The sequence below is a fragment of a genome, unplaced genomic scaffold (assembly GCF_019419815.1).
Source record: "Pyrus x bretschneideri cultivar Hongxiangsu unplaced genomic scaffold, Pyrus_bretschneideri_v1 Contig3, whole genome shotgun sequence".
NCBI lineage: Eukaryota > Viridiplantae > Streptophyta > Magnoliopsida > Rosales > Rosaceae > Pyrus > Pyrus x bretschneideri.
The window spans coordinates 5,337,607-5,351,806 of record NW_025999612.1 but is presented as its reverse complement, the minus strand read 5'-3'; the positions used below and the strand labels follow the sequence as shown (position 1 = coordinate 5,351,806).

At 39.4% G+C, this 14,200-nt stretch overlaps 2 protein-coding genes across 2 annotated transcripts; one reads left to right on the top strand and one right to left on the bottom strand.

The window, feature by feature from the left end:
- The first annotated feature begins 1,635 nt into the window (after nt 1–1,635).
- Nucleotides 1,636–3,668, top strand: LOC103949218 (probable protein phosphatase 2C 8). Its single transcript, XM_009360320.3, has one exon. It carries the CDS (start codon nt 2,249–2,251, stop codon nt 3,338–3,340), a length of 1,092 nt encoding a protein of 363 aa, XP_009358595.2. The 5' UTR covers nt 1,636–2,248; the 3' UTR covers nt 3,341–3,668.
- Nucleotides 3,669–6,578: 2,910 nt separating this feature from the next.
- Nucleotides 6,579–11,167, bottom strand: EG2 (endoglucanase 6-like). The gene is made up of 9 exons (NM_001302310.1): nt 10,776–11,167; nt 10,378–10,590; nt 9,762–9,962; nt 8,731–8,820; nt 8,444–8,608; nt 8,009–8,293; nt 7,557–7,905; nt 7,401–7,457; nt 6,579–7,296 (listed from the first exon to the last, which is right to left on the bottom strand). The coding sequence occupies exons 1-9, from the start codon at nt 10,977–10,979 to the stop codon at nt 6,998–7,000; spliced, it is 1,863 nt and encodes a 620-aa protein (NP_001289239.1). The 5' UTR covers nt 10,980–11,167; the 3' UTR covers nt 6,579–6,997.
- Nucleotides 11,168–14,200: the final 3,033 nt, after the last annotated feature.

Below are 14,200 nucleotides of genomic sequence, written 5' to 3'. Positions count from 1 at the left end.
AAATAAAATAAAATAAAACATAATTTAGACTTGAGCTTTAAGAAATCATCCCTCAGTGAGCAATCCTCTGAGATAGTAAAAGCAATCCTTTGGCTGAGCTTCGGTGAACATATATGTTATTTGTTCATCTGATTTGCAGTAAATCAAATTGATGATGTTCTGTAGGAATGCTGTAGTGAAACATTTGATCGATACGTTTTGATCCTTGATCAAACGCAAATTTGTTGTCATTACAATGGCTGAGGTATTGTCACAATATAGTAGAGTTGTATCTATTTGCATTTCTCCAAAATCTTCCAAGACAAACTTAAGCTGAACTGCTTGTAACCTCTCGTACTCTCACATATTCAGCTACAGTTATGGACAAAACCACATTGTGTTGTTTAACAGAAGCCCATGAAAAAAAAAAACCAACAAATGGAAAAGCTTACCCTTATGTGCTTTTCATTTAAGTTTTAACATTACCCCGATCATTGTCACAAATATCTAACAAAAACTGCAGATTTCCCCTTCACATACTCAATTCCAAATTCGAAAGCTCCTTGAATTACATATGAGTACTTTCTTACCGGTTCCAATATGCATCTTTGTTAGATTGTGCATGAATCTAGATAGTAGACTGGCAACAAACATTATTATCTGGCCTCGTTGCTGTCAAATAAAGTAAACTTCCCATAGTCTGTCTATAAAGAGCCTTATTGTAGGTTCACTATCATCATCTTTTTTCAATTTGTCATTCACAATAAGAGGAATGCATACTGGTTTATAATCATTCAAACCAAACTTTTTCAGCAAATCCATCCTCACATTGAATAATTCCCATGTCAAGAAAGTCAGTCATATAATAAAACGGGATCAGTCATTTAATATTTCTTCATCCCATCTACTTTAAACTCTGCAATCAATTCATCACTGCTTCCTGTATACATTATGTCATCAACCCAGATTGATACTATAAATGACTCTGCATTTCTCGTCTTGATGTACATATGGGTTCACTTGGACTCCTCCGAAATCTAGTACGGAGCAAATAAGTGTTAATGTCGTCATACGAAGTTCTTGGAGCTTGTTTTAAGGCATAAAAAGCTCAAAAAACTCTTTGTCTTTAGAACCTGGAACTGTAAATCCCTCAGGTTGATCAACATACACTTATATCATAGACACTATATTATCATAGGTCCTAGTGTTGCTTGGACTTGCATATTTACCTCTCGATTCAGATCAAACAGAGCTTTGATACCATGTTAACTTTTGTATAAATGATAAGGGATTAATCTTGAACTGAATCGAAGGAAAATATGCAGCAAAAATGGAAAGAAATTATCTGCAAATCACATTATTCATTGAGGAAGAAGGAGAAGAGAAGTAATCGTTGCACTCTCTCTTTACACTTCAAATTTGTGAACTACAGGTGGAAATTCATCTCTCTTATCTTAACTCACACCACCAGCTGCTATGACAGTTGGCAACATTACGAGCCTTACATCGAAAACTAATCTCAGCAGTCCTTTGACTTACTAACAGACAAGAAAAAACAAAATTACATTCAAATATAGTTGCTTGAGCTTTAAGAAATCAGCTCAATGCTTATATTTCAACGGTTACGTGTTGTTAAATTAGCTCCTATATTTTCCAAACGAGCTTGACGAAGTGAAGAACCAGTTCCAAATACCACGTAGGGCATCCATCCAAGCATTCCCATTAAACTGAATCGACGTGTCAAACAAACGAAACTCAAACCACTTGGAGTTGGGGAGAGAGGAGCATGCAGCGGCGGCATGGCACAGCACCGTTTGGACCGCCGCGGTTAGAATTCTAAACGCAGCATCTCTTGACTCATGGGGGACCCGAACGTTTTGGGTATCCTGGAAGTGGCCACGTCACCATGTCCCGCCGAAACCCTAACCACTTGGAATTTGACTGCACTGTCAACGTGTCGCGGTTCCCCTTCCCCCTACTCCCAAAATCCTCAATCCTCATCACTCCTTAAACCTTCAAACCCTACCGCCTTCACACACACATCCCTCACACGTGTCCACCAACCCCCATCCATCCCCTCCCAACGGTCCAGATTTCATCTTTCTCCCCTTTTATATAAATGTTTCAGTCCTCCCCAGGTATCTATGTTCTTTCTCGCCAGCTCAGAAAACTTTGAAATAACAACAAAATGGTGGAATCTAAATGACAGTTTTTTCGTAGTCTCTCTGTCCGCACGATTCGATTCGCCAATCCGATTCGAGTTCTTCAAATGGAGAGCCTAAATCTGCAGGATGTCGATCCTCGATTTGAGAATTGCTACGTGAATAAGAGGCAGAGGAGCATCACCGACCGGAGCTCCCACGAGCTTGCTTCGGTTTCGTCATCGAAAGAGCACGATCCCTCCTCCACCCACTGGTCCTCCGAGAATCCCCAGTCCCCCATTGAAATCCTCGTTTCCGCTGCTGGAGGAAGCGGAAACGCAGAGGAGGAGAATAAAGAGGATAAGTTGACGAGGACATCCTGCCTCTCACACGGCTCGATCTCCTTGATAGGACGGCGGAGAGTGATGAATGACGCCGTGGTCGTGACGACGGTAGACTCCTACCAGTTCTTCGCCGTCTACGACGGCCACGGCGGCTCTTCAGTGTCGAACGCGTGCCGCGATCGGCTGCACCACCTCCTGGCTCAGGAGGTGGAGCCGTGGATACGCGGTGGCGAGGGGGTGGTCGACTGGGAGAAGGTCATGGCCTCGTGCTTCACCAAAATGGACGAGGAGGTCGGCGGCAGTGTCGATGGCGTCGACATGGAATATAATTGGGTGAACACGGTGGGGTCCAGTGCAGTGGTGGTGATTGTGGGGCAAAACGAGGTTGTAGTGGCCAATTCTGGAAACTCACGTGCCGTTCTGTGCCGAGGCGGCGTGGCGATTCCCCTGTCACGTGACCACAACCCGGACCGACCCGACGAGCGCGAGAGAGTGGAGGCAGCGGGAGGGAGAGTGATCAACTGGAACGGATGCCGCGTCCTCGGAGTTCTCGCTACGTCGCGGTCGATCGGCGACCACTACCTGAAGCCGTACGTGATATCGGACCCGGAGGTGACGATCAGCGAGAGGACCGAGTGCTGCGACTTCCTCGTGATTGCGAGCGACGGGATTTGGGATGTCGTTTCGAACGAGCATGCGTGTCAGGTGGTGCGGAGGTGCCTGGATGCGGACAAGAAGAGGAGGTCATCGGAGGGGATGAGCGGATCGAATGCGGCGGCGGACGCGGCGGCTTGGTTGGCTCAGTTGGCTTTGGCGAGGGGGAGTAAAGATAATATTACTGTGATCGTCATTGAGCTCAACAAGTCCGCCGCCTGATGAATGTTTCGTACGAGTTGATTTCTCCTAGTGTTTTTGTGGCATGTACTACAGTTTTGAAAATTTGCAAACTTCTTACGTTGTACATATTATTATGTTTTAATTAAACCTGTACTTTTGTTACTCGTAAGTAAGCTTATAGTTTTAAGTGGAACTGCAAGCATGATATGCATTTCGGTTGCTGGGAGATGAGAAGGTGTTCTATTTCCCCACCTTGAATTGAAGGTTGTCTACATCAATCTTATGATTAGAAAAGGATAATAATATTTTATCTGCTCGGAATGTACATATTTCACTCATTATGAATAATAAATATTGGCAATATAAACTCATAACCAAATCGTTCAATATGTTAATCTTCATTTGAACATCATTCCTAAAAAAATATTAGAAAGCATAGATCGTTCGATCATCTAAATGTATTAGCCACAAGGATAGTTTAATGTGCTCTTCAGCGCTTGATCCTAAGATGTAAATGATCCAAGGCACATTAGCATGGTTACTTCTTCTGTTCGAATCAGGTTTTGCAACCAAACTTCTACTCAGAAGGATAGAGGGGGCGGTTCAAGTGAGATCCAATGTAGATCCAACTTTCTATTCACTCATAAGATCCAGGCAGTTCAGGAGGGACCACCATGGTTCCTCTCTTCTTGAGAATTCATACATCCCTTATCAGTATAGACAGTTATATCTCGAGCATAAATTTAGGTTCGACCTCAATGGAAAAGAGAAATTTTATACCAATGGAGGAAATAACGATGTGAAAAACAGGTCAGGGATTCTCTACAATGACCATGGTAGTCTAATTGAAAGGGATGTAGCGCTTCTTGGGAACGCCTTTTTTTGGGTTACAAAATGTTACAGGTACCAATCCTATCATTCCTTCCTATGACTTCTCCGCATTGGATTCGATTCAAATTTGGGACATAAAAATTTCTGTTTTTAATGAGACTCTATGCATGCAAGCAAGATGTATTGATGGTACAAAAAAAATCATTTTCTTTGTAGTCGTATCTATTGTGATAAGAAAGCATTCTTAGTTAAGTCTGGTCAAATAAGCAAAATAAGGTGTAAATATAAGTAGACTAGATCGTGGTACCAGTCCATAATGATCAAAGTCGAATCGTGAGCCTATTAATGAAGCAAATTCAATGAAGCAACAATTAGTACTATAGAGAAGCGGCCATAAACTAGAGAGTCTTGACCAATTTGAAAGATTACTTGATGTAGTTGAATAACAAAATTTTGGGTTGTTCGATCAAGTAAAAGAAATTCAATAATGGAAGTCAATACATATCCAATTTGACTTATGGATGAATAAGCAAGCATACATTTCATGCTTGTTTGAGTAATAGCAATGAGATTCCTCAATATCATACTAAGAATAGTTAGGATTTCCAAAAGAAGCCATTCGTTCCTTTATGAGGATATCCAGAAGAAGATAGCATTCGTTCCTTTATGAGGTCATATCGGGATAGGTAGGCCTAATCCCTCCCCCTCAAGAAAGAGAAAGAAGATAATAACTCCTTTCTTTCTTCTCTTTTTTCATGTGAACAGTCCCTTCTTGTATCGAAAAGTTTTATGTGACACGTTGAGAAAGACCAACCTCCTATGTACCGAATTCCCTCGTTGGCAACACAAACACTATCCGTTAGAAAACTAAATGGGTTTTCGCAATGATCATAGTTTAGTCTATGTGTACTAAGGGTAATGCTAGGGAGACTAAATTTATAGATAAAATTTGCAAAATAAATGATGTGTCACCAATAAGAAATGAGTACGTTTATTAACGTTTAAGCAATAATTCAATCGTCACCCTTCACATTATTTAGTTTAAAAAATTTGTTTGTAAATTTAGTCTTCCTAAAATTATCCATGTACTAATTATCGTACACTTATCAATTTGTGGGACTTGTATTTACGTGTATTTAAAATAGGGACTTGTATTTAAAATAATGATCATCTCAACGGTTTTATATAAAAAAGAAAGGGCTGATAGTGAAAAAAAGTTAATACTTGTCAAATGAAGTTAAGTGCTTGTTAACTGTTTACAACAAAGAAATAGCTTGTACAAAAAATAATAATATGAAGGTACAAGACAATAAGGTGGAGAAGAATACAAAATACAAGCTTTTTTTTCTTTTTTCTTTTTTTTTTTTTTTGGGTAACATAAGGGCATAGAAGAACACAAACTAACTCAATAATTACTATAAACAGTTCAAGTCTTAGAGACTCCACTCATATCATCTAATAAATGAGTCTCAATATATTCAGTTGGATTCTCAAAATAATGGTACGTAAGATTCATATTATAACGCCAATTGGCAAGGTTGTCTGCTACAACATTCTTTTCCTGATAGATATGAACCAACTCGCAATCACTAGGCATACCATTAAAAAAAAAGACAAGTTTTTGGGCAAAGTTTAAATTAACCTATTCAGGTAAGTTTGACTATCAGTCGGGCAAGTTCTTGCTTAGTGGAGGAAGTGCTTTGAAAGGAAGTTTCAATATAGAAAATTGATACTACATATAATGCATTAGAAATTTAGAAGGAATTTGTAAAAAAATGTTAAGTACAATGGAAAAGATGTTTGAACTACAAAAGGAATTTGTTAAAATGTAAATTTGCAGAGCCTTGAAGCCTTTTTGTATGTTGAGTTGAGTGTCATTTTCTTCTGTCTTTTTATTGCCTTTTATAGAACAAACTTTCCTTAAAGCCTTTTCTTTTCAGATTATAACCGTTGTTAGAGGAAGTTTTTTCGTCTTCCAGTTCAAGCTTTTATCCTCCTGAAACTACCACACTGTCATCAGAAAGCATCTTGCTTCAGCAAAAACCCACTAATTTACTTTCGTTCAGTGCGAAACAGAGTTTTTTTGCCGCCCACGATGCTACGTCATAAAGCACTTTTGAAAGATGAACCTACGCACTGTTCCTTTGTCCCAAACTTAAATACCCAATAAGCTATTCGTTAAAAGCCTAGCAGGTTGGGCCTTAAGATAGGCCCAATACATAATTTTATTCCAAACACACATCACTTGTAACCTAATGTGTTTGATGCTTTGTCTGATAAGATTAAGTCATGACCCATATCCCTTTCGCTGTAACCGGCGAAGAGAGTATTTATCTCACTTCATGTCACTGCGTTACCCATTTCTATCCTAAGTTGTTTTTGGAGTACCACTAGACTCGACGGACGTGGGGTAAAATTATAGCGGGGTTGTACGTACTAAATTTTATCCATTCAAACAATGTTGCAAAGCTTACAACATTCACAACACAAAAAAGTAAAAAAAAGCGAAAGGACATCCAAAGCTGCTTTGAAGTACAAAGAAACAAGACTTCTTGAAACCAGTTGAGAGAAGTCATTTTTTTCTCAACCCCCTCAAACTCTCACTCACGTTTTAACTGTAACTCTCTCTCGGAACCTATCTATATAATAATCCTACTGAAAGTTGAGGTGAAAGAGGATGAACACACATTTTAAACCCGTCTCATCACTGCTTTCTTCCCCTCCCAATCATAAGTAGTATTTGCAAAGAAATAAAAAGGACTTGTTTCTTCTGGTCTGCATTCGTATAGCTGCACAATTCTTACATTCCGACCCCAGAAACTGCGTGAACCTCTCTCCTTTGTTTCATGGAGCTTTTTTCCTTTCTTATGCTAATGAGTAACTTGAGACCAAGACATCTGCTGGAGAAGCAGAATGGATGTAGACAAACTCCATGCTCTTTCCCGCCGGTAAAGAGTTGATCCATGAGGGGAAACCATAGGAATTGCCGGCCTTTGTTAGGCCCCAAATAGGACCATAAAGTTTGGAGACGGAAAGCTTGAGGTTTGTGAGTTCCTTGGCAGACTTGTTGGTCACAATTGCGGAATATCTGTAGTAAGTCACTCCCTTGGAAATCCAAGAAGATGTTTTCCTCTGCGATATGGCAATTGGGCTCGAAGATGGAGCTGCAGAAAAAGCAACTCATTTCAGATCACTTTCCGACAATTCATGTTAACATAAAAGAGGCTGCGAATGTAAACATAGTTTCCTCAGATAAGCCATATAATACCTGGAGAAGCTGGAGCAACTTTAGGCAGTGGAGCTACTTTTGGCTGAGTGGTAACCACTGTATGAATATTCAGTACATCAATTACCATTACAAAGACAAAAAAATAAAAAAAAATCGATAAGCCTTAGAAACATCGAATATAGTCAGTATATGTACCTGGTAGGAGCTGGTTATACCCGCCATGGCCGGCATTTAGGCGTGCCAATATACCGAGAAGGGGAGCATTGTTGTAGGTAGCAGGCTCTGTCTGCTCATAGTTGTCTCTCTGATCAGCAAAGTTGTCATAGGCATCAGGTCCACCGACAATAGCGCCAGTAAGCAGATTGGGGTCACTAGCTTTCCGGCTAAACCAAGTGGCATAGCCTCCCCTGCAGCTCACAAATGATGAGTCCTTCTTGTAGGAAACAATTGAGGAAGCCCTGTGGTGGACTTGTTGAGGGTAGTTGTTTCCGTAGCCAACCATGTAACTAGTGGCTCTCGGGTTGTCTCCAAGAATGTAATCCACCTGAGAATTTTGACAAAATCATAGCATCAAATTACATGGTTTTACAAAAAAAAAAAGCAACGTGTTGGATGATTCGATACGAGCATGTTTTTGGATGAATTACCTGAGATTGGGCGAATGATAGGAGCTCGTTGGGTGCCACATTGCCAGAAGCACACTGAAGTGTACTCCTGGAAGATGTGAGATAGTCGGAGTAGACAGTGGCCAAGAAGGAGGCACTGGTGACAAACTGCATGTTATTCCACCTCTGGCGGAAAATTAGGCCACCGGGAGTCTTCCGTGCGTTTTGGCTGCCCTTACCAACGCATGAACACATGAAGTACTCAGCCTTCTGTTGGTACTTCTGAAACACTGCTGTATGACTACCTGCTTTGCCTTGCATTAAAAACTGCCAACCAAGAAAACACAAACCAATTAGTTGTCGCCCCACTATAAATCCAATAAATGCAATTTACAATTCATTTGTAAAAAAACACATAGATATCAACAACCGATTGGTTCAGTGACACGCAGTCTCTGCAATATCGAAGAGTAGTACCTTGGCAACAAGGGTTTGGACACCGGGATACTTGACATCCCAGCCGAACTCGGTCATGCTCCAACCGGTTCCTCCCATGGAATCACCATTGTTTCCGAGGTAGTCCAAGTAGTACTGGTTGTTACTCGCCTGGAACAACCAAGCAGCAGCCCACAGCAACTCATCCTGCGCAACAACAAATAATAATTTTCAACACCCAACCAAAATTAGATACGAAATGGAAATAGCTTAATGGGCTGTTCTTGGGCCTGAAGTGATAAAAGCCCAATACGGGCCCAATAACGTACATTGTAGCCACTGACGGATTGGTAGTACTTTTGGGCCACGGTGATGCTGCTGTCATATTTGCCCCTGTACTTGTCCGCAAAATCAAACAGCTGAAAAGTAAACAAGTGTAAGATCAGTGGCAACTTCAGTAAATATAATAAAACAGTGAGGGTATTAAGGGAAGCTAATTATGCATGTCTAAGACAGGAAGGTGGTGCAGCACCGACAAAAATCGCACGTGGAAGAGGAAATAACATTCGCACTTTTCACGGATCGGCTACACGTGGACGGGGGAGATCTTATCGTATTGTAGATCTTGTACTATCAAGCAGCACAGTCCCCGTGATCGACGGGCAGAGATGTCCCCCCACGATCCAAATTATGCGCCGAAGGCTTTTTAATTACTACCCCATTTAAGCAGACGGACATTTAAACGGCAACGTCTGTCCTCAAGTTTATAAATGTGATGCTAACGTACGCTGGGGCTGTAGCAACTTCGAGAGCGATATTTAAAATTTTTTGGATACGGTTAATATTTAAATAAAAACATTCAAAAATTTAGAAAAGTATATAAAAATATTGACATTTTAAATACTGGTCCCAAACTAACAAAAAGTAAGTCGGAAACGTAACTGCCTAACAACCAAGACAGTTGGCTATCATACGCCGGTCCCGCGCCAAAAGCACGAGACCCGAAGTATCCGCCTTCTGCCTAGCGCTTGACCAAAAAAGAAAAGTATCAGCCTACTACTTGTCAGCGGCTCGATGCCGCACATGCCTAACGTACGCCGCTTGAACCGGCATTACTGTTAGTGGTCCCACCATTGACAAGTATAATCTTTTTAGACCAATGGACCAAATTCAAGTGGTTAATTATTTGGAAAAACATTAAAACTCACTACTGGTTAATTATACACTATAACGTTGTGTTTATACTACACGATTACTAAGATTCAAACTTTAATGCAAAAAACACGCCATAATCAATTTGACTAAGTTCAGTTATGATTTATTTAGTTTGCGAAAGTACAAGTATAATAGTGGGACAGACCTGATACGCATGGCTGAGGAGCTCGCGGGAGTATGCAGGGTTGGAGCGGCGGAAGACAATGGAGGCAGCGGCCATGGCGGCGGCGGTTTCCCCGGCAAGATCGGACCCGGGATTGCTGGGGCTGATCTTGTAAGCCTGGCGGTTAGTGGTCATGTCCTCCGGCCTTTGCCAACAGTAATGGTCAGTGTTCCCATCTCCCACCTAATCACAAAATTAACACATTAAACACAAAAGCAAAAAACATCATATATTAATGAAAAAAAAAAAAAAAATCTAATTTTGGCATTTGGGTTGGTCCATATGCCATTAAGAAAAAGAGTTGACTTCTCTGTTCTCCCACTTCTCATACATTTCTATTTTCTTTTATTTTGTGTGATCACGGTTAAATCACGTCAATATTTTATATTGATTTTTTTATAAGAATAATAAAACAAAAAGTAACAGTAATATAAAATGTTGATATGACTTAACCGTTACCACATAAATAGAAGAATATTGGAGTGTATGAGAAGCGGGAGGACAGAGAAACTAGCTCCATTAAAAATAAAGCTAATTGAAAATTATATTTTTCTAGTTTTAGAGAGTGGAAAAGTTGAGAACTTGGGGAGGAAGGTACCTCGCCATAGAGGACATTGGGTTCTGGGTGGGCTTTGATGAAGTAGTCAGTACCCCATTTGACGGCATCCATGGCATGGCCGAGCTCGCCGCTTGCAGCCATTTGGCTGCCGTACTCGATTATACTCCAGGACATCATTGTCACTGTGAAGGCCATGGGAAGCCCAAACTTCACATTGTCACCTGCATCATAGTACCCTCCCACCAGATCCACCTGCAAATTCCAGACCACAGGTTAAATTTTTATGAAAAATTATCAGCTGGGTAAATTTTACTGCAACATTTTGCCATAACCCAGTTGGAAATTTGAGTTTTCTAAAAAACCATGAACTGGATAATTTAACTACAAAACCCAGTAATTCTTTTTTACTGGAAGAGTGATTAGAATTTAGAACTTACCCCATTGGCCTTGCCATCATACAAGCCAGAATTGGATCTCCAAGTGACTCTCTGGTTGGGGGGAAGATACCCAGATCTCTGAGCTTCAAAGAACAGAATGCTGTTGCTCAGAGCCTGCCCGTAGTCATGGCCGGCCAAAGCAAAAGGAAAACAGAGCAGCAGAAGCAGAGGAGCCATGGAAACTACCCTCACAAATTTCTCCATATCAGCAGTAAAACACAAAAGAAAAGGCAATGTGCGATGGTTTATCAGCTAAAATTTCTGTTAAACCAGCAGAGAGAAGGAGGAGAAGGAAGAGGAGAGGGTGGAGGGATTGGGAATGGGAAGGAGCACAATGGGCCTCTATATAATGTGGGAGGAAGGAAAAGTACAAATACCCAGAAATTAGTATGTACCCAAAATTTATTTTATTTTTTGTTAATTAGTTTTGAATAATTTCAGATTATTTCTCTTTTCGAGGGCCTGAAAATAGTTGAGAAAAGAACAGAGCCATGTGGGTGTTCCCGGCCCTTACTGGGAAGGTCGGTGTGTATTTATTGTAGGTGTCGAATGGAAAAGGTTACTGCATATAATGAGGATAAAATTTGAAGAGAAAAAAAAACAAAAGGAAATATTTATTTAATTTTAATTAAATTATGACATCTATCATTTAGTATTACGGTCTAGTAATATTTTTTTCACTTAAAAGGGAGATGTTTTAAGTTCGATTCTTGACAAATATGATTTTAAACCATATTATTATTAAATTATTGTGAGACAAAATCCACCACTTCTTTATAGTGTGGATAATATCTTTTAATTAAAATAAGGGAATTGTTATTACCACTCCAAATTTCTCATTCTACACTCCAAACTTTCTATATTTAGAAAGAAAAATACACTTATGAAGAGTGTAGAATGAGATTTTTAGAATACCAATAATACTTTATTAAAAAAATAATAAATAAATTACGACTTATGGGCAGGTCACTGAGTTTGAGAATTACCAAAACAAGAAAGCGGTTTGGGAAGGTGCAGTCGAAGAGTCAAAGACTCAAAAGGTTTCAGTTTCTGTCCATTGGGATGTCCCCACTTTTAAATGTCCATTTTGCCCCTGGTATTTTATCGGGTCAAAGTGTTGATTGGTCTGGGTAATAGCCATTTCCCCAACTTGTTCTCCACCGATTTGCCCAAGGACGAGGAGATCTCCATTGTCTCTTGTCTGGTAACAATTTTTACAACTTTCTTTGCCGACGGATATTTGTACTTTTGTCTCACCTCATTGATCCTTTTTGAGAGAGGTAATTCTTTTTTATCTTGCCACAACAAGAAAGAGCAAACTCGTACAGCAAGTGGGTGAGCTCGAAGTTTTGTTACTTTGATTATCTCATGTGAATCGTGATGCATGTTTTCATATAAAAAAATATTATGAAATTTTATCAAGTTACCTTAGAACTATTCTTTATCTCTAGTCCTCTTTGACAACTTTTAGAACCTTCCTTATCTTGAGTTGTACTTTCACAATATGTAAATTTTCAACAGTTTATGCGATCCTATTTGGATTATAGTTTCACTTCTAAGTGACGGTAAAACCAATAAAACAAGTTAATTAGTGTGAATTAGTTCGGTTTCAAGCTGAAATGCAAAGATGAGGAAAAAACCAAACCAACCCGAAACTGCTTATAGCTCAAACCAAATCGAACTCTATTCATCCGAAACAGTAGTACAAATAGTTTCATTAGTTTTGTTAAATTTGAGCAGGTGCATAATACATGGAAAAATTATGCATTATTGAGAAGGAATGTACCAAATACTTTATAAGAGGTGAAGAAATTGGGCTATCTTATAAATATATTTCTGACAGAAAATCTACATGTATATTGATCGATCAATAATTTGGTAGCATATGCATGCATGCTGAAATTTGAAAAGTGATTGAGAGACTGCAGGTCGATTGCTGTCAAATCTCAATAATCCATGTGATCGGAAGGAGCATATCGTGCATGGACAGAGAGAGACCCAGACTGGTTGGAGAGATTGAAGAAATATATTTTTAGGGTTTCATTAATTAGGGTTGTTAATTTCTTGCAATATGTCCATGCAAAAGAACCTGCATTACTTTGTGATTTGATTTTATGAAACAAGCAAGAAGAAACCTGATATTGTGTTGAGTTATGAGATTACCCTTTCCGACACATTCTAAAACCCTTTAGCAAAACAACTTCCTTATTTAAAAAAGAAGGGATGCCAATTGTAAAACAAAAAACTAAACCATTAAGGCAAATCACCAATTACTACATAGTCAAGATAAATGGTAGGCTTGCTACCATTAGTAAGAGAGATGCGTTTCTGCACGAAATGTCAGATATTGATCTATGTACAATTCATGGTAAACCACCTACAAATCAATGGAGTCACGCAAGCTCCACGGCAAGTCCCACACAAATCCATGATCATCATTTAGTTACGTTTTTATGTGCGACTGATGCTAATACATCTCTTAAATGAATGTTATGTGCCAACACATAAAACTCAACTCCTATTTGTAATCCAGTCACCTAACTTCTGGTTTCAGTAACTCAATCAAGTGATCATTTTTCACTAGGTTAAACCAAATAGCCTCAGTATACTCCAAAATTAGTATTGCACATATGCATGGTTGATATTTAGTTATGCGTTTTTGTGTGATAGATACTAAAACAATTCCAAATATGAATAGAGAAAGACTTGCATCCACATCAGCTCAAGCCTTTTTAACTACGAATCTATTTGTAAAATTAGAGAACCAAATGACCTCTCCAATCTCCATCTAGTCATGAGAAGGGTAGAAATGTAAAATGGCAAATATATCAAGGAGAGGGAAGGTGGCAGCATGGTTCCACCTGGTACGTGTAACATGATACCCAAGAAGATTGACCTGTAACCAGGATTCGAATGCCCGACAACCCGACAAACAACACTCACAACCATTTAATTATTTATTTTCTCCCATCTGGAAATTTCATTTTATTTATTTATTTACCCAAAAAAAAAAAAATCATTTTGTTTACGCCCACCGACAGGACCCAGTAAAATTCATCTTACGTTTACACACGCGTCAAAACGACTTGGCATTTCCTGTAATTTGTCCTCCAAACGAGGGCCACGTTGGTCGTTGCATTTTTCTATACATTTTCACACTTACAAAATAAAAATAAATAAATTTATTAGAAAAATGGAAAAGACAAAAAAGAAGTGGTCAAAAAAGGAAGGTCACATTGTCCAATGTCAGGGCGCGCTTTATTCCCAACCGCAATCAACGGTCTCAGCCGAAAAAGGGTTTATTTATTTATTTATTATTTTGCATGTTTTCCTTTTACTTTTTTGAAAGTAATTTTAAAAATTGAGAAAAATAAAGGAAGAAACGAGACACGTCCAATGGGACAAAGAGGCAGACGCTCCGCAAT

What these genes read in the sequence shown, in the direction of transcription:
- LOC103949218 (XM_009360320.3), top strand. Translation starts at nt 2,249, where the DNA reads ATGGAGAGCCTAAATCTGCAGGATGTCGATCCTCGATTTGAGAATTGC.
- EG2 (NM_001302310.1), bottom strand. Translation starts at nt 10,979, where the DNA reads ATGGAGAAATTTGTGAGGGTAGTTTCCATGGCTCCTCTGCTTCTGCTG. An exon ending in TCCAAACCCTTGTTGCCAAG is followed by an intron (nt 8,294 to 8,443) that starts GTACTACTCTTC and finishes CTTGGTTGGCAG; the next exon opens with TTTTTAATGCAAGGCAAAGC. An exon ending in GTATAACCAGCTCCTACCAG is followed by an intron (nt 7,458 to 7,556) that starts GTACATATACTG and finishes ATATTCATACAG; the next exon opens with TGGTTACCACTCAGCCAAAA.